At 46.7% G+C, this 25,523-nt stretch overlaps 1 protein-coding gene across 3 annotated transcripts in view; it reads right to left on the bottom strand.

The window, feature by feature from the left end:
• Positions 1–20,021, bottom strand: part of LMNB2 (lamin B2) — a 35,789-nt gene extending 15,768 nt beyond the window's left edge. Inside the window, exons 1-3 of one of the 3 annotated variants that reach the window (XM_087769189.1) lie at positions 19,171–20,021; positions 6,526–6,662; positions 38–194 (exon numbers count right to left, since the gene is read on the bottom strand). In XM_087769189.1, coding sequence (XP_087625315.1) covers positions 38–194; positions 6,526–6,662; positions 19,171–19,371 — 495 coding nt within the window. In that variant the 5' untranslated portion in view covers positions 19,372–20,021. The remainder of the gene's footprint in view (positions 1–37; positions 195–6,525; positions 6,663–19,170) is intronic. The other 2 variants (XM_087769191.1, XM_087769190.1) reach the window with 2 other exon arrangements.
• Between the last annotated feature and the right edge of the window lie 5,502 nt (positions 20,022–25,523).

The raw sequence follows: 25,523 nt of genomic DNA, 5'->3' as shown, positions 1-25,523 counted from the left end.
CTCCTGTGCTAAAGCAAGGAGGCATTCACCACCGTACCTTAGCCAGCTGGGCACGCAAATCGGCCACCTCTGCTTCCAGACTGCGCTTCTCATTCAGGACAGTATTGAGTTCTGCTTCACTTCTATGGAACAGCACTTCAAGATCCTTAATGCGACCCTGAGCCACGGACAAATCTGCATCTTTCTTCTTGTAGCTGAAAAAACAGAAGTTAGTTACATTTATACAAGGGTGCACACACATCTTGAGCATGTCTCGGTTACAACTACGGATGTTTTGTTACTGTACACGTTACTAGGATTAGTGTACCACTAGGTGGCTCCTAGAGTAACCTGCAAATGCAGCTAATAAAAGTAATCAAACACCTCTTAAAACTCGCAGCTTGTACCAATGTGTTGTAAATGCACTGCCTAATAAAGAAGAACGTATGCCATGGGCAGGCAAGGGAAAAACAAGGAGGCAACTCTGACAGCTAAGAGATGACAATAAAGCTGCTTTACACACAAGGTGTAAAGAGTTTTTTTTCATCTCACTGCTGCACAGCACATTTAATTGCTGACATTTATCACTCTGGACTACAGCCCCTGAGAAGCAGAGCGCATGCGTCTCCTAAAGAGGCCCATGAGCATCCCCAGTGCTTTGCACTTGATCTGGCCAGGCCCATTCCCCAGGATGGATTCCCACACAAAGTAGTAAAGTAATCCACTAGGGAAATGTGGTCACCTTTCAGGGATAAACCAGGATTTCTTCAGCAGTATTCATTACGAGCAAAGCAACTCTGGTCACTTTAAATATGATTATTTGAGCTGTTATAGCCAACTCACAGAAATCAAAGTCATCTTCCTCCTGCCCGCCAAGTATTTGTCTACCTTTTCCTCTGACATACTGACTTTCTGCAGTATCGTTATGTTATTAAAGAACTGTTTTGTTATGTGAAGTAATCCTTCCGTGCTGCAGTTTAAGCTCACTATTCTAGTCTCACACCACTAAGAATGCAGGGAATGGCTTTTTTCCTTTTTCCTCTTAAACCATCTTAGAATTCATTTTTCTCCTTCTCTTTCCTCAAACTTCTCTTCTATAGATCTGTAGTTTTCAGCCTGTGGTCAGTGAGCTGCTTTTAAGGGCCACGGAAATAACTTTGAAGAGGAATCCTACTACCTATAGGCTTTAAAAAGCTCTGTATTTGGTCTGCAACTCCAAACACGGAAATAACGTTATGTTTGCAAAGGAAAAAAAAAAAAGCTGAAAATCACTGCTCTAGATTATACAAACCTTGCTCCCCAGCCCAAGTGCCAAGTCTTGGTTCCCAAACTTCTGATCACTTGTGCTGTCCTCTTGATTTTCTAATTTGCTCATAACTCTGACAAAATGCGATGCCCAGAGTTATTTTACAAAAATCTTGCTTTATGGGGGATTGGTGTGCCCAACAGACAGTATTTCTTTACATGCTTCAGCATGATGCGCATCTTTTTCTAACTACAGAATAAATCAACACATTTATTTTGCAATACGCTCCAGCTACAAGGCTCACGTGTTCTCCATTTCTTGGTGTAGATCTCTGAATTTGTTTTCGTTTAACTGTAACCAATTTTTCTTAATCATTGGCCCAATCTGTCACTGTGAATCCTGTTCTGCAACATATGTGCAGTGTCTTCAAGCTCAGCAGCTTGCAGGAGACATATAGACAAAACATGACTTCTAGTTTAAAGACAGTTATTTAGCAGCAAGCAGAAAAAGGCTTCATAACAGACTCTCCAGACACACGCCCCTGCGTCACACGCGTCACACAGTCAAGCAAGCCACTGTGCGCGTGTCACAGACAATCGGATCTGGAAGCCTTCTGTCTGTGCAGTACCTGAAGGGCAAACGTCACTGCACACCGCGTGTGAACAGCAGGGTACTTACGCAGCCCATAGCGTCCTCCCACCTGCAGAAGCCAGGCAGCATGCGAGTATTCCCAGGGAGATGGGAACGAACGGAAGCGTTCAATGGACAGCTTGACAGAGCACCATAGAGAATTCCTGACAGTGATAAGTAACTCCTTGCTCCTTCATGAACAGTGACACTGGAAGACACTCCAAGCTGCTTTCATTCACATTTTTATTTGCATTTATAATTTCAGCCTGGTTTATTGTCTTCATGCAAAAAATTGACAGAAGGCTTTACAAAGGTGCAACCTGCTTTTGGGGGTCTCCGAGATGCCTGGAAGTTACAAATGGCAGTCGATCTGGCAGTTGAGATGTACCAATGTTCTTTGGAGGACACCAGGTTAGGGCAGCCCTCTAGAGCTCTTTTTTCCAGAAAGCAGCCACGTTTGCTCAAGGGCAATATTTCAGTGACCATGTGGGGTAGCAGGCAGAAGAAGCCACAGCAAGACAGTCACACAACTCAGAGCTGCAGCTCAAGCAGGAAGACTGCTAAAAGGAGCAGATGGATGAGGCCTACGTATATCTATCTCCAGGCTTTGCTTGACCTGGGGACCTGTGACGCTGGTAAAGCTATGAACAGACTCTTCACGAACATCAGGACAAGAGACTTCCCTTAACCAGGCCATCAAAGTTACCTCTGCCGTGACTGAATGCACCCTGATCACTGCACCAGGTCTGGTTCAGCAGTCTTGTGGGAGGGTGCTGTTCCACCAAAGCAAAAGTGTTGCGCATCTCATGAGTAAATTACATGTTCCCATCTATACCTCCTCCACTCATCCCCTCCCTCAAGCAGTCAAAAGTTTAATCAAGCAGCTAAAGATGCACACAAAAGTGCTGGAAGCTGTTATATAACATACAGGAAAGAACCATACTTGCTTCAGAATGATAACAGAATGTCTATTTTTACAACAATATTTTAAACCTAGATTTAAAAATGTCCCTACTCCTGATACAAATATCTCTAAACTAAAAAGTTAAGCTGTTCCTTATATCATATAAAGAGTGTCAGAATATCCTAAACACATTTCACTTTATAAAAAGTGAAACTATCCAACTGCTTTATGAACCTAGTTATGAACTTGGCTCAACAGAAAAAATTCTAAATTCATGAGTTGTGTTCAAGGGCCTCATTGTATGTACATGCATGTATTGTACATGTTGTAAAATACAGAGAATCATAGAATGGTTTGGGTTGGAAGGGACCTCAAAGATCATCTAGATCCCACCCCTCTGCCATGGGCAGGGACATCTTCCACTAGATCAGGTTGCTCAAAGCCTCATCCAACCTTGAACACTTCCAGGCATAGGGGATCCACAACCTCTCTAGGCAACCTGTTCCAGTGTCTCACCACCCTCACAGTAAAGAACTTCTTCCTAATATCTAATCTAAATCTACCCTCTTTCAGTTTAAAGCCATTACCCCCATCCTATCTCTCCACTCCCTGGTAAAGAGTCATAGGATCACAGAACGCTTTGGGTTGGAAGGGACCTTTAAAGCCCATCCAGTCCAACCCCCTGCCATGGGCAGGGACATCTTCAACTCAATCAGCTTCCTCAGAGCCCCGTCCAGCCTGGCCTTGAATGTTTCCAGGGATGGGGCATCTACCACCTCTCTGGGCAACCCCTTCCAGTGTTTCACCGCCTTCATTGTGAAAATTTTTTTCCTTGTGTTTAGTCTAAATCTGCCCTCCTTTAGTTTAAAAAGTCCCTTCTCATCTTTTCTGTAGGCCCCCTTTAAGTCCTGGAAGCCTGCTGTAAGGTGTCCCCAGAGCCTTCTCTTCTCCAGGCTGAACCACCCCAACTCTCAGCCTGCCCTCAGAGAAGAAGTGCTCCAGCCCGCTGATCGTCTTTGTGGCCCTCCTCTGGACTTGGTCCAACAGGTCCATGTCCATCTTATGCTGGGGGCCCCCAGAGCTGAACACAGTACTCCAGGTGGGGTCTTCACAAGAGCCAAGGGGGAGAATCACCTCCCTTGACCTGCTGGCCATGCTTCTTTTGATGCGGCCCAGGATACGGCTGGCTTTCTGGGCTGCAAGCACACATTGCCGGCTCACGTTCAGTTTTTCATCAATCAACACCCCCCAAGTCCTTCTCCACAGGGCTGCTCTCAATCCACACATTGCCTGTATTTGGGATTGCCCCGACTCACGTGCAGGACCTCGCACCTGGCCTTGTTGAACGTCATGAGGCTCACACGGGCCCACCTCTCCAGCCTGTCAAGCTCCCTCTGGATGGCATCCCTTCCCTCCAGAGCATCAACCACACCACACACGTTTTGGTTGGTTGGTTTTTCAGATGGGGGGGGGGGGGGGGGGAAGGTGCTTCCCACCCCCAAACAAGTCTCACGTTCAATTTCTTTTCAGGATGTTTCTTTCTTATTTTACTGGCATCTTGCAACAAAAGTAAAAGCTGTAAATAACAAACACATACAATTCTATCTACTACTTTTCATTGCAAAACAATTGTCCCAAGCAGTGTGAAGGCCCCTACCCCAAAGTGGTTTTGTTTCTTAATTTACATTTGAAACCTGATGATTGATTATAACTTGATTGCTGATCAAAGAACATGGTAAAGGACAACGACAAATACGTGTACTGTGAATAACACCAAAAAAACCCCAAGCCCCCACAAAAAGCACCCACAACACAAAAACAGTTAAAGAATACAGCCAGTTTTATGACAACAATGAAGGCAATGATTGGAAAATCAAGATATTTTCCCAGAAGACCTCCCTCACAGGAAACCCTTTGAAGTTTAGTTAAGATAAGATTTGGATGCTTCAACTTAATCTCTGGGATATCTGCAACATGCACATTGTACTGGCAGGTATGACACAAAAAGGACCCGCAGGAGGTTCATACCATAGCAGAGGATAACTGACAATGTCTACAGTGCAGGAGACATTGATGCTCAGGCACCTGAACCCCATTTGTAATGTCAGGAAATCACATATCCCATTATTCATTTGCAAACTGAATTGAAAGGTGTATGGATGCTAACATGTTAACCAACAGCTCCTCCCTATCTTCTGCAGATGAATCGGTAATTTGGAACCAACACTAGTTCCACTCTGTGACAAAGCTCCCTCTAAAGAAATTACGGTTGAGCATTACTTAAAGTTAAACTAGACTTGAAGGAATAGGGGGATAACATCAGGCTTGCCCATGACAAGCTGTGGGACGACACGCCAAGGTTAAAGGGAGCAAGACTGCTGGCCTAAGGCTTTTAAGAGGGGAATCAGTCCCAAGAGGAACATCACGGTAGGGCTGGGTGGTATTAATCTCACTTAACTTTAGGGGTTTACGTCTGACCTAGTTACCATAGGCTCTTTTTATGGTTAGCAAAGGCCTCACTAACTGAGTCCCTAAATCATAGCGCACAGGCCATCTGACCACGTGCAGGCGTATCTTCTGGTATGAACTCTGCACCAAGTTCGACAGGCTTTACAGTGACTTACTCAAATAGAGATGCTTACGCTATAGCTATTTCATATGTGGACAGTTATTTTAGGGGGAAAATCCACAAAGTATCTCCGATGGCTGACTTCAACAAGAAGGCCCAGCACAGTGAATGAAGATCCAGTGATATAGCAAAGTTTACAGAGAAAACAAGAAATACTTCATCATAAATCAACTAGCTAGTCAGAAAAAACACAAGGGAGGGAAACACTTCATCCTTTTTATAACCACTTCAATGCAAATGAAGGGAGATGGGAGACTGACAGTAGGCCTGTACTGGCACTGCTGGATTAAAAGCAAATTTATGACCAACAGTGTTCATATACAGGTGACATACATACTGACATGCCCAGGAAAAATCTCTAACTCCCACATCTTATCTACTAAAATAGGTACCAAAATTCAATCAGAAGCAAAAAAATAATTTTGCCACCGCATATATTCATTTTAAAATGAAGTTTCAACTGCTAAACAGTATTTGATTACAAAAACTCCCTAGTGGGAATAGAAATAATGGATTACATTTAGCTTCAGTAGCCAGTTTATTAAGCCACTTCTCTTTGATGCAGACTGAACAGCAGTTTTCAAAAATTTAGTCAGTATAAGGTCTTTCTCCAGCATGCTTACATCGTGGCTTCAGGTGTTTTCAAGGCAACGCTGCTTCCATATTCCCACCCTTTTCCTTCATTGCTGCCATCAGTCAATACAGTGAACCAGGCAATAAAACGGATAACGTTTAAACATTAACCTTCCTTGGATGGGTCAATTTTAATCTAGATCAGTTTCTTAATCCAGTTTACCAAGCAGCTGCACATGTGCATGCTCACGTAAGGAGAGATACAATAGGACAGAAGCAGGCACAACCAATCGTTTCAGCCTCTAGATGTCCGGATTGCTCAAATCACAGTATATTTATCTTATATATACACAAATACATTTGCGTAGATACTGGTAGGATTATCTATTCTGACTAGCTGTACCAACGAGCTGAGGAATTTCCCTCTGACAAGCCTGCATCTTCTCATTGATCTGCAATGCTTCCAAAAGGCATTTTAAGAAGCACCAATAGCATCATTCCCACTGCAAATACTGCCCATTCTAATAAAAAAAAAAAAAACCAAACATGCAGGGCTTTCCTTACCTTTTATTGAACTCCTCAAGTTCTGCTCTCAGTTTTCCTATTTCAATCTGTAATCTAGCCCTCTCTTTGGCAGTTTCATCCAGAACTCTTCGAGCATCAGCCAGTTCAGACTCATAGAGACTCTTGATTCCACTCACCTAAGGGGAACGAAGTATTCAGATGTGAGAACATCCCAAAGACTGAAACACAGCGCCAGGTTTCAAATAGCTTTCTTGGAAAAAAGGGTGTACGATATGATTTCTGTGGTTTAAGAACATTCTATACCAAACATTTTCAATTAATATGCACCTACAATTAGATGTGATCTAGTCCCAAAGACAAGATTTATTTTTTATTCCCAGCAGGACATAACAAAACATGCTATGTTTGAAGTGCACAAGTCTTCCAACGAGATAAATCAAAGCAGGTCAGTATACCCTACAATCCGATCTTAAATTATTCACCCTCATTTCCAACACTGCTGCTTTGGGAGATTTTTTTTAAGCAGTAATATCACTTAAAGAGAAATGATGATAGACTTTTGTGGAATACAGGTCCGAGGCCCAATTTGACTCTGCCGCTCTTGCACTATAAAGCTAAAAAGACCCTGAAACTACAGAAATATGACCTGTTCAGAGATGAGCTTCCACTCCTGTTCTCTTCCTCAGAGGATACGGATCTACAGACTTCTCCCTGTCCCAACTCAATATATCACATAATCAGCTATCCAGAGTGCAGCAAGGCACCTCAAAGTCTTCCACACCTTTATTTTTTTTTAAAACGCAAGGTTATTTGAAAGGTATATCAGATAGCTAAAACACCAAGACCGTATCAGATTGCTGCTATTGCTTCTATGAAAGGATACCAGAACAACTATTACTAATGTAAATTCAGAAACAGAGCAATCAGGGAGTGAGAAGAGCCAAAAGCAGAACGTACCAACTTTAGGAAGAAGAATTTTGTAACGAAGCATAAAATGTAGAAACAAGAAAGCAAACTGTGCTATTCCTAGGAGCGCCTGTTTCAACATCAGAGTGGCACCAATGACAGACTCAACCATCTGGTCTTCAAAAAGACTGATTAAAAGCACTCAGGATATAATTAAGTTCCTGATAGACTATAGTCTCATAAACCTTCTGTAATTAACTAATATATGACAGTATGAGGGCTGAGAAGCCTTAGTTTACAAGCAAACCACATAACAGAAATTACTTGACTATCTATCCATGCAATCTTACTTCTTTTCTTCAAAGAATTAATTCTTTCAAGCTTTATTCAACTTATGCTTTGGGTTGGGTTTTTTTGGTTGGTGATTTCCCCCCCATAGCTGATAGCCAGATGTTGTCTATGGCACAAGCCAACACAACTCTCTATTATCAGTTACAAAATTTAGGAAGTCCTACGAAGTGTACCATGACTACGCTAAACTCCTCCATACAGCACTCCACAATGCCACGAAAAAAAATTGGAGATTTTAAGGCTGTAAAGCCTTTCATTATGGATGACCCTTGAGTGAAAATACAGTATTTGCAAATTGCAATACAAAACACAATTGCCAAAAGGCCAAGCACTGATTCTGCACCATGAGGTACTGCATCTACAACACCCCTTCTCTAACGCTTGCCCTTCTTCGGACCATCTGCCCTTCAGCTCTTCTGTGTGCCAAAATCCTCACCCTAGGACATCTACCAGGAACTCGGGGCTGTATGGCTGTAGGTTCAGAGAGGCACACTAAACCACGGTGCAGGACACAAGGACAAATCCCTTCCCAGTACTCCAGGGCATAAACTGGAATCGCATGTCAAGGTACAAAGGAAGAAAGCCTTTTTCCCTAGGTTTTTGTGCATACTGTCACAAAAAGATGTTGCTGCTGTGATACAACAGGCGGTAAATAATTTATGCTTTTGAGGCATTACAGACAATACAGAGCTTAACAACACTGAAACAACAATATTCTGAACAGAGAATAAACACTTAATGCAATTCCTGTGGAGAGAGAATATAGCTAGGTGGAGCGGTCGCAGTTTAACCCCAGCCAGCAACTGAGCCCCACGCAGCCGCTCGCTCACTGCCCTGCCCCCCCCGGTGGGATGGGGGAGAGAATCACAAGAGTAAGAGTGAGAAAGCTCGTGGGTAGAGATAGACAGTTTAATAATTGAAAAAGTAAGGCAGCAGTAATAATAATAATAATAATAATAATAATAATAATAATAATAATAATAATGTACAAAGCAAGTGATGCACAATGCAATTGCTCACCACCCACTGATTGATGCCCAGCCAGTCCCCAAGCAGCGATCGCTGCCCCCCAGCCAGCTCCCCCAGTTTCTATACTGGGCATGACGCCACAGGGTATGGAATAGCCCTGGGGCCAGGCGGGGGCAGCCCCCCTGGCTGTGCCCCCTCCCAGCTCCTCGGGCACTGGGCAGAGCAGGGGAAGCTGAAAAGCCCTTGACCAGTGTGAGCACTGCTCAGCAACAACTGAAACATCGGTGTGGTGTCAACATGATTCTCATCCTAAATCCAAACCACAGCACCGTACCAGCTACTAGGAAGAAAATTAACTCTATCCCAGCTGAAACCAGGACAGGAGCTAAAAATTGCATGATGAAAGCCATTTCAGAACCTGTTGGTAAAAAGAGAACCAGACACTGTCCTTCTTAATTAGAAGGACCGATTCATTCACAGCATAACCAGTTGTGGTAGCTTAGCATGCATTTTTCTCCTACAGCACGTTAACCTCTTCTCTGCTCTTATTCCAGTAACAAACATGAGAAGGAAACACACAGGTCCCATTCACAGTCCAAAGTGTTAGTCGAAAAGCCACTTTCACTAGAATTTTAAGCTAATGCACTGAGCAGACAGAAATAACTGAGACTAAGGACACATTGCAGCTTCCAGCACAGGGAGGCAGCAGACAACTGGGAGCAGCAACACCTTCAATCACTGAAAAAAAAAAAAAAACCAAATAAAAAACAAAATAACCCCCAAACTCACCAGAACTCTAACAGGATGCAAAGAGAATATGGATTCATGATAGCATTGATAAAAGCTTTAGATGATCAAACTGAACTGGAGGACAGTTCAAGATGGTCTTGCTAGATCATAAAAAAATAACATCTTGTTTATTTTCAGCACTGGTCAAGCGGAGACAAGAGAACCAAATGCAGCAGCAGTAGGCTCAAAGGAAAGTAAGTAGTGCCAGCTTAGCTGAGCTAGCCTGGTGTTGTGTGCTTGACCACACTTCCAGCCCAAGATGGTTATTCATCGGAAGCACCCTTCTACCCCAGCACTGAGAGAAATTCTGGGAAGTATTTCTGTTTCCTGAAACCATCACCCCTCAAACTCTGTTCTGGTGGAAGGAACTTAACTTAGAGTCTACTGACTCTCTGAAAATCTCCAGAGAAGTACGGGCCCCAAAATGCCTCTGTTTAGTGTAGACCTATGACTTTACTTTGTTTTGACTCTGCAGACACTCTTCTGCCCACTCCCTTTTTTAAAGCACTTTACATTTGCTACTCAGTTTGGTCTCTAGTACAGCAACACTTCCAGACACTCTTAAAAAGGCGCTGTTAAACCAAAGCAGGACCTCCTAAGGTAAGCTTCACTGCTCCTCCTGGACCAAAAAAAAAAGTCAATAGGAACCACAACCAGCATCCACAGCAACAGAGAAGGAAGTTGAATAAATGCATCTGGCAACTGTGGAGCCCATTTCTGGTTCTTTGTCTCATCACACTTCTGAGCAGAGTGCCGCCAGACAGTACCCACCTGTCCTCGAACACCCCAAAGAATACTGGATGCAAGAGAGAACCTGTCTGACAACATCTTCCATTTTTTTGTCATCTTCTATCAGTAGAATCTATCAATTCAAATTCCTTCCTTCTTTTGTTGTTTCTCCTCGTTTTGCTTGGGTTACCACAACCCATTGTCTCCTGCTCCCCACATCTGAGAAAGCTACAAACTCATCCTTGAAGCCTATGCCAACGCTTCCAGCGTAAGCCAGTAAGAACAGCTGGTAGCAAATGCTGAAGGGAAAAAGTACAGAGAACAAGGCAAACATACAATGGTTCTTCACTTGCATATACTCCCAGCTTCTAAAAACTAAAATCTGAGCCAAAAGTTGCTTCCAGGCACCAAAAACCAGTGGTCAAATACTGTTAATTTGTCTAATCCTTTTATAAGCCTCTTTAGCTTTTTCCACAACATCAGAGAACATCATACAAGCACAACTGGTGGATTAAGACCTACTGCTTGATAATTTCATTTCATTCCTTTAGTTTTTGTGTTCTGAATATTTGCTTCCTAGACAAATCTCTGTTTGGACTCGTGACTTGGAGACCTCAGGTTTCTTCTCATTTCTTTTCCAGATCTGCTCCTGGTCAGAAATTATTCTGCTGCTCTGCTCAACATTGTCAGCTTTTCCTTACACACTTTTCCCAGGCTCTAGATGTTTTAAAATAGGTTAAGAGAACTGCAAGCAGCATTCAGAATACAGAAACAACATTGATTTACACAGTGATTATTGACCACCAGCTGCAAAGGAAAACAGGGATATTACAGGAGATCAGAGAGGCAGAAAATGCAGTAATTCTAACAGGTTTCAATTAGCCCAAGCTGATACCTGAGCTATATTTTCATGTGCTAGCAGGGAGTGCCACGGAGTGGCTAATCCAGGAAGCCACGAGAGATAAAGCAACTCTTTGCCCGGTTCTCAGCAGCACATAGGAGCTGATTTGCTAAGATACTGCCGAGAACCTCAGTTGACTTGGTTTCAGCATCCTTGCAGAACCAAGAGACGCCAAAAGAAGAAAATCGACTACTGTTGGAATTGTTTCCATATGGCAACTAGGGAACACTGAGGTATTTGTTAAAACAAGTAAAAAAGCAGGTAAGAATAAAATCTTTCTAGGAAGCAAGATGTTGTATAAATACATCATCGTAGGCTAAAAAGACCACATGTACAAAATATTTTAAGATGATCAAAACAAGGAGGATATGAGACATAGTAAAGCATTTTTCAAAAAGCTGAGGTCATGTACATATAAGAAAAATAAAATTGATCCTGACTTCTGTTAATCACAATACAACATGGCAAGCCATAAAATGAAGTTTGAAGAACAACTCATGAATGGTGTAGAAAGCAATTACTCTTGCTCTGCTCATGAAAAAGGCATACACGAGCCTATGGCCCCAAGTCGATCAGTTTATGCAGAAGAACCACCTAAAAGGATGCAGTGAACACACACCTTTTGGGGTTGTTTTTTTTTTTTTTTAACTTATATTTGCACTAGAAGAATCTTTAAGAGATTTCTGCACTTAAGCGTCAGTTGAAACGATCATAGAACAGATCAACAAAACAAGCAGTAACAAACCATCACACTTAGAAAGTATTAACAGCTTCCTAAAGCCCACTTTTTGAACTAAATCAATCAGTATGTTATTTAAGCTCTCATTTAGAGTGCACTAGAGAATTAGAAGATGGCTCATGCCATATGAGTTTCTAAAATACGAACTACCTGTCACTAAACTCTGAAGTCTGTGGCAGTACAGCAGACACTAACTTGAAGAACAGAATTACAGGGCACACGAATAAGAGTCATACTGAGGAAGAATCAATATGACTTGTGCAAAATAAAAGTTTCACAACCTACTGGACTTGCTCAGCCAACCAGGGAGCAGCTATTCACAACAGATCTGGTTAACAAAAAAAAGAAGAGAAGTAGTGGGTACATGTATAAGCACAACAGAGTGGAGAAAAAAAAAGAGTCACACAGTATGGCTTTTTTAAAGGCAAGAGGCGGACAAGGGAACAAGCACATGAACAAGGGTTTGAAAAGTCCACAGGCATTCAGAGAGGAGAGACTGAGCTAAGCCAGTGTGCTTGGACTCCCAAAAGGCTTGAACAACACCCCCCACCAAAGGCTCCTACAGAGGCCATACAGAGTCCAAGCAGGCATGGAGAAGAAAAAAGACAAGGAGGCATCACCTTCCAGGAACTGAGCCAAGGCTGACTGGCCTGTAGTTCCCTGGACCTTCCTTCTTGCCCCTCCTGAAGATGGGCATGACAGTGGCTTTCTTCCAGTCTTCAGAAACCTCTCCTCATCATCATGATCTTTCAAAGATAACCGAGAGCAGCCTCGCAACGATGTCAGCCAGTTCCCTCAGCACTCATGGGTGCAACCCATCAGGTCCCATGGACTTACGTCCAGTTTGTTTAGATGTTCCCTATCCTGATCCTCCTCTACCAAGAGTAAGTCTTCCTTGCGCCAGACTTCCCCTCTGGTCTCAGGGTCTGGGATTCTTGAAGGCTGGTCTGAGCACAAGAAGGCATTCAGTACCTCAGCCTTCCTTATGTCCGAGTTTAGTCAGGACCTCCTCGCTCATCCATACAGGTCTCCTGCCACCTTTGCTCCATTTCCTGATTGCTGAGATGGACCAGTCTTGAGCTTGGAAGAGGTTATCCTTGAATATCAATCCAGCTCTCACGGACACCTTTTCTCTCCAGGGCTGTAACCCACGGGATTCTTCCAAGCAGAGCCCTGAAGAGGCTCAGGTCTACTCTCCTGATATCCAGGGCTGTGGTCCTGCTTTTTGCTCTGCTCCATCCTCCAAAGATCCCAAACTCCACCATCTCATGGTCACTGTCCTGACCTTAACATCCCTTGTTAAGTATTAGGTCCAGCAGAGCACGAAGACTAAGGCATGTAAGGCCTCTTCCAGTTGACTGAAGGTGGCCTTGTTTACCTCTTCTTCTTGGTGAGGTCAGCAGCAGACACATACTGCAATGTCACCCATCTTGATCTGCCCATTAATCCTGACCAACAAGCTCTCGGCTAGCTCCTAACCTGTCCTTAGGCAGACCTCCAGGCACTCCCACTGCTCTCGCACCTAAAGGGCAACTCCCCCTCCACACCTTCCTGAAAAGCCTGTATCCATCCATCGCAGCACTCCAGTCATGTGAGCTATCCCTGATCCCAATGACGTCATAGTTCTGTAACTGCCCACAGACTTCTCACTCCCCCCGTTTGTTCCCCATGCTGCACCGTGTTACAGGCATTTCAGAGAGGCACCCAAGCGTGATGATTTCCCAGGAAGGGCAGGAGAGCTTTCCCCACAAGGCTGTTCTGTAGGCACTTCCTTCTTTAGATGCTTGGAGTGTTTCCATTTCATCCTTTTTCTGTTGCTTTCTCTTCTGTTCACATAACCCCACGCCTTTTGCTTGCTTACCCCATCTAGCACTTCCTCACCTGACCTTACTCTCCCTCCCCCATCATTCCCAGTATAAAGTTCTTCCTAGAAGGTTGACCAGCCCTGTTGGCAAAGATACAATTGCCCTACTTAGGTGGATCCTGTCTCTTTGAAGCAGTCATCAATCCTGAAAGACGGTTCTATGGTCATAGAAACCAAAATCCCGTTGCCAACAGCAGTTGTGCAATCCAGTGTCACTCTGCAAGGTCTGTTCAGCCAGCCTCAAACCCTTGCCCCTCCCCACACCACCTGGACCCCCGTGCCATTAACAATCATCCAGAGCCATGTAGTCGTCTTTGATACTTTTCAGGTCACCCCTGCCAGCATCACTGTTGCCTACATGGAAGAGCAGCAGGGATAACAGTCACACGGCCAAGTGAGCCTCAGCAGACTCTCTACAACATCCAGAATGCAAGCCCCTGGGAAGGAGCAAACCTCCCCAGATGACAGGTTAGGCCAGCAAATGGGTCCCTCCACTCTGAAAATGTACCCCACCTCCATCTGAAGGTGACAGAAGAAATAAAGCTGAAACCTCAAAATGGAGTTCAGCAGGAACCAGAAGACAGGCTGCAGCCTGATCACTACATGTCAATGTGCACCCAAGCCCAACTCTTCCTGTACAGAGGCCAAGTTGAACATCCTATGAATTGCACTATGAACATGCTTTCACTTTTCCTCCTCTTCTGCTGGCAAAAGAGCTTGCAAGTTTGTAATTGGGCAACACAGAGGACAAGGAAGCAAAGCATGTGGAGGACAAGGAAGCAGAGATGTTTCCACAGCACAGTCTGAAAGGCAGGACTGCTGGGTGCTCTTTAACCTACCAGCCTGTGCTGGGAGCATTCAACAAAGCTCACTGTGCAGCAGGTCAAGGGTAGACACACGAACACAGATCCTCCCACAGCAATCACTTGAGAAAAGCTGCAAGGCGTCACTCAGTGAAGACACAGGGAACATGCCAAGAAGGCAATGAACCTACGTGCTAGGGAAGAAGCATGCCCCATCCAACCACAAGTGAGTCCAGACAAATTTGGCGATGAAACATTAATCTCATTAATGTGCAAAACTTAAGTGTATTCCCACCAGGTGTGGCTCAATATGTTCTTATTCACCCAGTTCTGGATTGACGAAGGACTGCCAGTCAGCTATGGCTCAGACCCACCAAGAGTCTCATAAGTCAGGTTCTCAAGAACAATGAAGATGTGTGTTCATACCACCACCATCACCTCCCAGCTGATGTCTATAGTGCCAGAAGACCATTTAACCCCATGTCTTCGAGGCTACAGCTCTTGAGGGACTGCAGCAGCATCTGAATATGTATTTTGCAGGTGGCAACTAGGCAACACCAGACCGACACATCCTGTTCATGACAGTAGCTCTGGGTACTACACATGGTGCACACGAAGGGCATAGTAGCTGCAGTACTGGCAGGTAAGTGGAGACCAGGTGAGACTACAGTGAAAGTTCTGACGGCTGTGACATAAAAGATTGCAGCACCTGCAATCACACCCACAGAGCTGGGAAGACACAGGTGAAGAGGGAACTCCCTGTAGATACTGCTCTTGTCACAAGGGCAATTGCTGTCAGTGGCTGAGGCTCCCAGGGATGTTCTCTTTTTTTCTCCCTACTTCTCCTTTCTGTGGGCGAGAACAGTGGGATGGCCTCAAAGCAGTGTAGTAGCCCCTCCCGTGTCCATCAAAACATCTTTTCTGGAAGGCTGCAATCACAAGCACTACAGGGGAGGGCAGGGAGTTAGGAGAAAGGGAACTGAGCAGAGCTCTAGGACTCTCTTCCTCTTAGGCCTTCCAGTATTCCCCCTCCCAGCCTCAGAAATTAGGCAATTGTAACAGTGACCCCAGCACAGCGAGAGTAGCATCAGTCATATACCAGGGAGGTAGAAAACCAAGGGGGTGAGCTAAATTTCTCTTCTGTCATAGGCTAAGCTACACAAGAGGATTCATTCAAGAGAGCAAACAGAGAAAGAATGAGGACAATTATAGGTTCCCCCAGCTACACAGGCAAAATATTCTTTTGTATTTGCCTGAGGGCATACTGTATACATTTTTATTTCTCTAGAGGCCAACTGCATGAAAGTAAAGGTAGAACAGCATCGGACAGGGTTAGGGAAAGCAGGAAAAATGGCTATAATTAGTAGAGGACTAAAGATGAATCTCAAGTTCTGCAAAGTTCCTTTTCTCTGCTGTTAAGAGGTGGCAGCCCTGTGTTCCTCAAAAAGAGCAACAGCCTCAAAAAGAGCAACAGGAGTTATTTTGTTCCAAGGGCATGATGCAGCTGTGGTCTGTAAAACTAAGGAGGTTGCCCAACAGAGGAGGAGAAGGAGGCTGCTTTCTTCTGTCTTCTGCGGATTGGTGATTAAAACAAGAAGGAAAAAGAACATCCTGAGCAGCTGATGGTTAAAGAGTCTCTGGCAGAACAGTGACTATGGTCCTTGTCTGAACAGCATCAGCAGAACTTCTCTCATCTGGAAGATGTTCCCCTAAACCAGAGCCTTGAGAACAAGATCAGAAATGCCAACCCTTTCTTCCCATGTATGCAGGGGTGAGGGGAGAGGATGTGAGTAATGGTCTCACCCCAGCCCCTTTCTCAGACGTGGTCACTGTGGGATACTGGAGTGACAAGCAACGGACAAACATCTCCCATGACACCATGCTCTTGTCTACTGCTTGTCATAGCAATCCTCAACCTCCCATTGGCCTTGGATTATAGACCCATCACCTGCTCTCAAGGCAAAAGTCTCAGGTGTGAACGCAGAGCTCACTGGTGAGCAGTCACTCCTGCCTGCCACCCCACAACATGCATCATTCCATCTACCACAGCGGCAGAGGATGTTCCCTGCCACCACCAGAGATAAGCCAAAAATATCAGAATATTTAGACAGCTAAAAAAAGAAAAAAAAAATCAGTCAAATTTACACACAGTTGAGGACAACCAAGGGGAATTTTCATCTTCAACACCCTGGGAAAAGAAAATAGTCTATTTTAAGCATGTAGAGCTAATGTAAAGATATAATGATGTAGCCAGAACAATATGCCAATATCACTGGACTACGCTTACCTGTGCTTCTACACAGAAGTTAGAGTTGCTTTGGGGTTTGTTTGGTTTTTTGGGGTTTTGTGGGGTTTGGACTGTTTATTTTTAATTACTATCTTATTTCATGCTAAGCCTAATCATTTTATGAACACAAATTCTAACAGCGTAACAAGAAAACTGAATTGTGAGCAGAAAAATCCGGTTTACTAGATTGGTCCCGAAAGTGAAAGGACAGGATTCTCCCATTCCAGTAAACCCAAAATCTGACAGCCATCTGAAGTTTTACTGGTCCCACAGTCCTAAACTGCTGCCCGCTACCCTGCATCAAAACAATAAGATCACAAAGTCTCCTTTTCTGAAGATATGTAAAGAATAAATCAGCTGTCCTAAAGGGATGGGGGAAATGTGGTCCCGAGACCAGCTCAGGTATCTTACATTGTCTCTGATGTGTCAAAGAAGAGCTGGAGGAATCCTGACAAGGTTTGTTAGAATATGTTTAAGAATTAGGACTTCTTTTGACGTCTGGAAGAAAAGTGAAGAAGGAAAGCTCAAGGGCAAAGTAAGCAAAATGTTTACATCAAAATCCTCAAGCTTATTTTCCGATTACTGCATCAGAGTATTTTTCCAGAATTGATAATATAGAACTGCTATTAGGCTTGTGTTCATATTAAAAGCCTAGCAAGATTATATCCATGTTTTCTGCTTGTCCTCTTCTTACTCGTTACATGTGTGCTGTCCATAGAATTACATTCTGCCTCCTACATTTAAAATGCATGCTCCTTCTAGCCTCCAGCAACCCACAGCTCAGAAGCTCCCCAAACCAGACACGGTTACCCTGTTTACAGCGTGACTCTACACAGGAGAAGTGATGTAGCCATGTTTTACGTTTAGAAACATCTCGTTACTTTGAAAACTTATATAGTTATAATATATCATTAAGTGGTACAGAGGGACTTAAAAGGTACTTCAATCCAGGGTGTACACTAATTGCAGGTAGGCCAACCACTCCCCAAACAAGACACTATCATATGTGGTCTGCTTAAACTAAATGAATTCAAACCCTCCTCCCACCACCCCGGCATCATCAAACCAGACCTCTAAAGGAGGGGGGGCTGGGGGGAAGCCTACACAGTGGCATAGCAATCCATTGCATCACACAAGTTACAGAAAGGCTGTTATCTCCAGGCTTTCCGAGGAAGTTTAACTTCTTCTCAGAGGGGGGATGCATTACCTTGCAGACTGCCTCCAACGGATGGAGCAGAGGGGGTGTGGGCTGGTACAGGATGGGTGGCACTGTCCCCAGCTGTGTCACCGACTACATCCTTCCTCCACATGGGAAGGAGAGTCCTGGGGGAAAGCAGATACGACAGCAGAGGGAAAAGCAAAACGTGGCTTAGGAAAAGGGATCAGCCAGTTTTGCCTTCAAGATCACAGGAAGCGGATCAGAGTAGTTCACGCTGCAAGGATTTGATTCCTGGCATTTGTGCAGACTAAGAAAGATTTTCTCCAATGAGAAGCAAAGCCAGTCTAAACCCTTTCAAATTTTTCACCCCATCACATCAGCCGTCAGGATAGGGACAGTAAAGGAAAAGGAACATTCAGGCTGCTATCGGCATGGCTCCGGCGCACCACGAAGGCTCAGCCTGCGCGGGGAACGGACTACAAACTACAGCAAAGAGCCAGCCCGCGGCGGGCGACCCTACACGAAGGCTGAGCGGCCCCCGAGGACGGTGCTCCGTGCCGCCAGCCCTGCCTGCCCGAAGCACGAAGGGCGGCGTGCGACTGGAACGGCCACCCCACGGCCGGAGGGGCGCCGCGCCCGCCCCGCCGCCCAGGGCCGCCTCCCGGCCCGGCCGCGCCAGCCCGCTCCCGCCACCGGGACGGCCCCGGCCCGAGCCGCCTTTCGCGTGTCACCGGCGGCCTCTTCGCCCAGCGTCGCGGCCAGCGAGCCCCTGACAGCCCCCGAGGGGCCACACAGACGCAGGCAGGCGCTGGATCTCCACAGCCGCCCCCCCCCCCCCCCCCCGCAGCTCCGCCCGGCCCCCGCAGCTCTCGCCCCCAGCCCCGAGCCCAAGAGCCGGGCACCGCCAGAGCCCACCGCCCCGGGGCGACCCGAGGCCGGAGCCAGGCGGGACCGGCGCGGCGGGCCGCGCATGGCGCCGCCAAGCCCGGGGCCGCGCAGAGCCGCCAGAGCGCGCCCCGCGCCGGGCGGGCAGGCGGAGGCGCCGCGCGGGAACGGCTCGGCCGAGCCCTGGGCCGCGGACCCCCGCCGCGGGACGGAGCGCGGTAAACGCCTCCAACGGGCCGCGGCGGCTCGCCCTCCCGCTCCGGGGAGCCGGGCGAGGGCCAGCAGGGCGCCCCGGGCCGTACCTCGCGGGTGGTGACCTCCTCCTTCTCGGAGATCTTCAGCAGCAGCCGGTCATTCTCCAGCTCCAGCGCCCGCACACGGTCGATGTAAACGGCCAGGCGGTCATTGAGCTGCCGCAGCTCCTCCTTCTCCTGCAGGCGGGAGATGCGAGTCGGCGACAGCGGGGTCCCGCCGGGGGTGCCGCGGCTCGGGGTGCCTGACATGGCGCTCAGTTCGCGGGCAGGCGGGCAGCGGGCTCATTCAATCCAGCCGCACCGGGGGAGGAGGGAGCGGTAAGATGGCGGACATCGCCTCCCCCGCCGCCGCGCCGCCTGGGAAATGAAGTCTCGGCGCCAAGATGGCGGCGCCGCGCCGCAGGGCGCGCTGGGAGCGGCAGTCCCGGCCGCCCTCCATTTTGTGGGCCGCCGGAGGCCGGGGGGCCCGGGTGCGCTCCTCGTCCAACGGCGTAGCTTGTGCTGCGTGGTAAAATACGAAATCAGGCTGTCGTGAGCGTGAGTAAAGCGCAGGAAGCGAGGGGCCAATCTTGAAAGCAAGATTTTATTTGTAATAAAACTGGGACCAGAGGCAGCCAGCAGGGTCGTTCCTCGCGCTCCTCAGCAGCTGCTGCCAGTCCCGCTCGCACCGGAGCCGCTCGGGCGTCGGTGGGTGCCGCTGGCCCCACGGGTGCCCGCCGAGCCCCGCTCGCCGGGCCCAGCCGCAGCCCCGCGCCCTCGCGCCTCAGAGGCGCGCCGATGAGACGTGGCGCCGCGCGGCTCGTGGCCATGCTTCTGTCGACACCTGCGTGGTATTTCTTACCGGATGTATTTTCACATTCGTTATCTAAAACATTGGTTTATAACCCCGTTTTGAGCTGTTCATGAATTTGCTGCACTTTGCTGTCAGCACTGAAGTTTTATAGGCCAGGGACCTGCCGTTTGCTTAAACTGGGGGTGCAGAGCCTCAGAAAAAATCCCGATCAGCTATTCCAGGGGTGAATTTTTAGGAGGGCTGTTTTGTAGATTTTAGAAATTTTTTCCAAAGTTTTACTGAGAGGTTGCAATGCCTCCCCGTCTCCCATCAGGCTGTTCAGGAAGGAAGCTATCCTGAAATCCTTCTGCAGTCCCAGGGAATGCAGCCACATTTTGTATTAAATAAAATCCACTGGGAAGTTTTCCTAAAGATGTGGAGTATTATTTTTCCCAAAACATATTTTTACTGTATATACCCCAACTTCTGTCAGTTCTTGTGCATTGACTGGTATAAACTGGAATACCATTCCCATAAGCTAATTCCTCCTGTCCCAGAACTTGGGAGGCTGAAAAGCCCTCACCGCTGTTGTGCCTTTCGGCTACCAGGGAAGGCTGAGAAAAGGGAGATTTTTCTGCCTGAGAAGTAGAAAAAACAGATTCAAAGTCTGTCGTCCATATACATGGACAGCAAAGAAGAAAAGCAGCATGAGCATAATGCAAAGTGCTGAGCATGAGAGGGAGGACAGGTCTAGATAGAGAAACAGGAAAGAGAGCGAGAAAATACTGCATACGATATATGAAACAAAACTTAGGGAGCCAGGCTGAACAAATAGGTGTGAATGGGTTTATCCTCAAAATAGAGGCTGGACGATCCTCCTGTTAGAGGATCTGGGATCCTAATATTGAGTACACCTCAAAGTGGAAAACCTCAGAATAAATCCAGGAATTCTGGACGCTCAATACCCTTGTCGGCAAATAGCTCTAAGTCCCTCTTGCGATCATTTCATATCTTTAGCAGCTTACCCACGTAAAAAGTAGGTTTTCACCTGAATGCATTTGTTTAAAAATATGCATCCAATATGAAAAGAGCTGTCCTGGCTTCCTCTGTAGACAACAGGGTGCCCGTCTCTCCTGGCTTGAGCATCGTCTCTCCGAGGACAGCGTTGACGGCTCCTTCACCTCTGCCTCCCTCAGAGGGCTGAGGGCAGGGACTTCCACACCGAGTCTCTGAAGCCGGGGGTATCAGGGGGTTACTGGGAGGGAGTTTATGAATGATAGCTAAAATGAAAATAAGCTTATAGATCACTACCTGCGCCTTTTCTCTAGGCACTTTCACAACCTCCCTATTTGAAGGTCACTGTTAGTAGATCTTTATCAGTGAGATCTGATAATATGATATACAACTCGGTGTGAAACGCAGCTTTCTGACTAAATTCAAGTTGGTTTTGACTTGAATTTCTCTGGAAAAGGAAGCAGAAAGAAAAGACTACAAATCCCAGAGTGCCGTGGCCTCCTTGCTCAGCAGAGGCCAGATCCTGTCCCATCTGCGGGCTCAGGGCGCAGAGCCACGCCAAGGCCAGCCCAGCAGCCCCCGGAGCCGCCTCCTTCCTCATTGTTTTCATCCGCTCTCTGGATTTGAAGTACAGTGCGTTTTTTGAATTTTGGCGCCTGTCCGCAAACTGTAACCCAACTGCTCCTGGATCGGCTCCAGCCCCCAGCCCCGGGCCTCTTGCTGGAGCCGCCTGTCTGCAATCTGTATCATTTCAAACACCGCTGCCTTCCCCGAGCAAAGCAAAAAAATGCGTGTGAGCATCAAGCCATGCACTTAGAATGAACTTTTTCTCTCCCAACATGCAGTTTCCAATGCCAGCAAATTCGTGGAAGACCAGTTATAAACTTTGGTTATGTTAAGCCAGAAAAAAATATTTTAGGAATGCTGAAAGCATTTTTGGGTTAGCTCATCTCTCCTCTTGCGATTTGACGTGATACTCTGCGCATCTGTCATATTTTGAAAATTCTTTCAAACCTTTTGCCTCATTTTGATTGATAATGTAATCCAGATGTAAATCCCCTTTGTTCATGAAGTTTAGCCCAAACTCTCCCATTATTTTGCCTGTCCGATTTTTTAGATAATGGCTTTAAAACTTTGAATGTTTCAAAGGTTGGTTTGTTTGTTTTTTTCATTCTGATGTTACCAGTTATTTTCATAGTGCTGATATCAACTGTGTTGCAGTAAAGTCTTTTTTCCTGAATATAATTCCTGAAATATGCCTCAATAATACTACCTGATATTTCCTACATTATTTAGAAGGTCCCTTCCTTTAGCAATAACCAGAACACCTGCACACTTTTATCCTTGGCACCAGTCTCCCCTCCTTGTTAACTGAACATAGAATCATAGAATCATTAAGGCTGGAAAAGACCTTTAAGATCACCAAGTCCAACCACTAACCCAGCACTGCCAAGGCCACCACTAAACCATGTCCCCAAGCACCACATCTCCCCGGCTTTTAAATCCCCCCAGGGATGGGGACTCAGCCCCTGCCCTGGGCAGCCTGGGCCAGGGCCTGACAGCCCTTTCGGGGAAGAAGCTTTTCCCAATACCCAACCCAAAGCTGCCCTGGCGCAGCTTGAGGCCGTTCCCTCTCGTCCCATCGCTTGTTCCTGGGGAGAAGAGACCGACCCCCCCCGGCTCCAGCCTCCTTTCAGGCCGTTGCAGAGAGCGATGAGGGCTCCCCTCAGCCTCCTCTTCTCCAGGCTGAGCCCCCCCAGCTCCCCCAGCCGCTCCTCCCCAGCCTTGGGCTCCAGCCCCTGCCCCAGCCTCGCTGCCCTGCTCTGGCCACGCTCCAGCCCCTCCGTGTCCTTCTTGGGGTGAGGGGCCCAGCGCTGAGCACAGCATTCGAGGGGCGGCCTCCCCAGTGCCCAGCACAGGGGTACGTGTATGTTCACTTTTCCTATCTGCTAAAAAGAAGAGAATAGTTTGGGGGTGGGATGGGGAGAGGAAAGCATCAAGGGAGGAGGGGAAGAGCAAAAGCTGAGCACCCACTAGACAACTGTGTTTTACAGGGAGTACAATGCATGCTTTAGCTGTGGAATTAGCATCGCTTCAAATACTGGTCCTCTTGGATCACTCTGATGATATGAGTTAGTATTGAACCAGAGTCAGCGTTGGCATTTGTCTCTCAATATTTAGCAATTAGTGTTTCATTGAGGGCCTTGACAGTTCAGTGCTACCCAAAACAATCTTACAATCATCCCCTCTCTGCTTTCAGAAGGTAGAATTGATTTGTTAGCCCAGGACATGATCATTTCATGCTTAAAAAGGGACAGTCCAGGGGTGTGTCAGCCCTACCTGACTGGGGAGGCAGAGGGCCATGGCAATCCCTGGGGCTGCGTTCCCTGGGCTCTTCAGATTGGGAACCTGTTGGAGCACACTAAGGCTCCTGCCTCGCCCGCGCCCCCGGGCTTACCCCTCGTGGAAAGCAGAGCACGGGAGAAGGCTGGTGCACGTACAGGTTTCACCCTGATATAAAGTCAGGAACTTGGAAGCACCCGCAGCTCAGGATCGGAGCTCTAGCTCAAAGGTCCTTGCAATATATCTGACTGTCTGGGTAGGATAAGAATAAATTTGGGGATGTCAGGTCACACAGACAGCAGTGACAGGCGCTGCCTAGCACTGGGGTGCTTCTCCCATCAGATAAATTAAGAGATTACTTACAGTACCTAGTACAGACAAAGGAAAATCTCGCACACGCTTTGATGCACAGCATCCTCTCAGTCGTTGACCAGTTTCCTGCACAGGCGGGTGTAACCAGTTTTCTGATGCTGTCTGGGATTTCATAATGACTCCGACATTTTCACAAATCTGGGGACACAGGGTTTCCACTGCTATTTCTTACCTCAACTGCTTTAGCTTCTCGGCAGCTGCTGCCATGCCCTCCCCTTTCTCATTCTATACTTTTATTATTTGTATATCTTTTATAGCAGGATTATTTCTGTCTTTTCTGTAGTCGCCTAACTTCCCCTCTGCCTCGTGTTCCTTATCTCACTCTGAACAGCCTGTAACGTTTAATTGATTGTCTCAGATATTTTCATTAATTTCAGGAAGGGGCAAGGATTGAACATATAGCACGGAACATTTTCCTATCAATCCAAATTCAATCCAGCTCAGCATTAGTGCTTAAAAAATTGCCAGGAACGACTGCAAGTCTGGAAGAAGCACTCATACCTCACCACAGATTTCTGCTTCAGAATTTCAGCTTTCATTGAATAAAATTGCTTCCAGCAGCGTCAGGACAGAAAGCACCAAAGCAAGTAGAGGAAACGAACAGTATGCCATGTGTCATGGATCTCTCATCCATGCTACGAGAAAGTTTGCTAAGAGACATCTAAGAGCGAGCACAGAGGAGCACACGGCGCAGTTGTGGGATTAAAGCAAACAGACAGCAGGCTGTATGGAGAACAAGGATTTTTTTCAAGACAAGACACCACGCTGTAATGTGTGGAGGGCTTATTTATTTCTAATTCCAGGCATATAATGTTTGGCAGGAGCCTTGAACAATAATATTCTTCTACTTAAATTTACCTCCGTACTGAGGCAGAATTCAACCTGCCTCGCCCTGGGGGAAGCGTTAACCAAGCCTGGGGAGGAGGCGGCAGGGCTGTGCTTGGGGTTGTTCCCTCCTTTGTGGCAGGAAGGCGAGTGACTTGGCAGGAGGGCCTGGGCGGCCCTTTGGGCTCCTGTACTGGAACCAGACCCTGGTCTCAGGTGACCAGAAAGAAATGAGAATTTCATTTAAAAACCCTCTCATATTTTCCTCCCATCTCAACAGAAAAGTGGCAAAGGAAGAAGCTGGGGGGGATGTCAATGCTCGGGGCTCCTCAACTTTCCACACTTCGTCACTTTTCCACACAGTGATTTGCTTATAATGCCACAAGCTACAACGAGCCACGTCTGTAACACGAGAGCAATGGAGAGGCTTTCTACAGCCCAACTCATTCACAGCCTTTGTCAGGCAAGGGAAGCATTGGTAGCGTGTGATAGACCACGGCCTTCAGCGTAGCGTTAGCTACTGAGTCTTCCCCTCGCCGGCTCCCCAGAGCTCAGGAATTCTTCCAAAGGAATAGGAAGACAAATTTCTTGGCAATCAAATACTGTGAGAACACCACTGAAAACAGATGAGGTGGCCAGGTAGGAACAATATCACAATTTCCTTCTAGTCAGGCTGCCGGCAGCCCTGGAGTCTGTGGAGATGGAGCCATGGGCGTTCGTGTGCATAACTATCTGCTATTTATATAGGTAAATAGCAGCATTAATCTAAGATCAAGGAAGGGATTATTCATATCACCTTTAATGAAATATTGGGCCAATAATCTCTAACATTAAGAGCTTTGACTTTCACATCCAGAGCTGAATTTCATTCTAGTTATACTTTCAGGGTTCCAAAGAGAAAAGACTCCTGTGCAGCCTCCCGGGGTAGCCCCAGGTTCCCAGCACGCCGTAGAGTTCAGGTTCCCTCATAACACAAGCAAGACGCTAATCTTTTAGCCATTTGGCGGTTTGGAGAGTACGGGAGGAGGGAGGGGACTGGCTCTGAAGTGCAGTTCCTCCGAGTTCACAACGCTTG

Source organism: Nipponia nippon, unplaced genomic scaffold (assembly GCF_047370975.1).
Source record: "Nipponia nippon isolate SJK-2023a ecotype South Korea unplaced genomic scaffold, ASM4737097v1 scaffold_31, whole genome shotgun sequence".
NCBI lineage: Eukaryota > Metazoa > Chordata > Aves > Pelecaniformes > Threskiornithidae > Nipponia > Nipponia nippon.
This window is presented reverse-complemented; position numbering and strand designations above follow the sequence as displayed.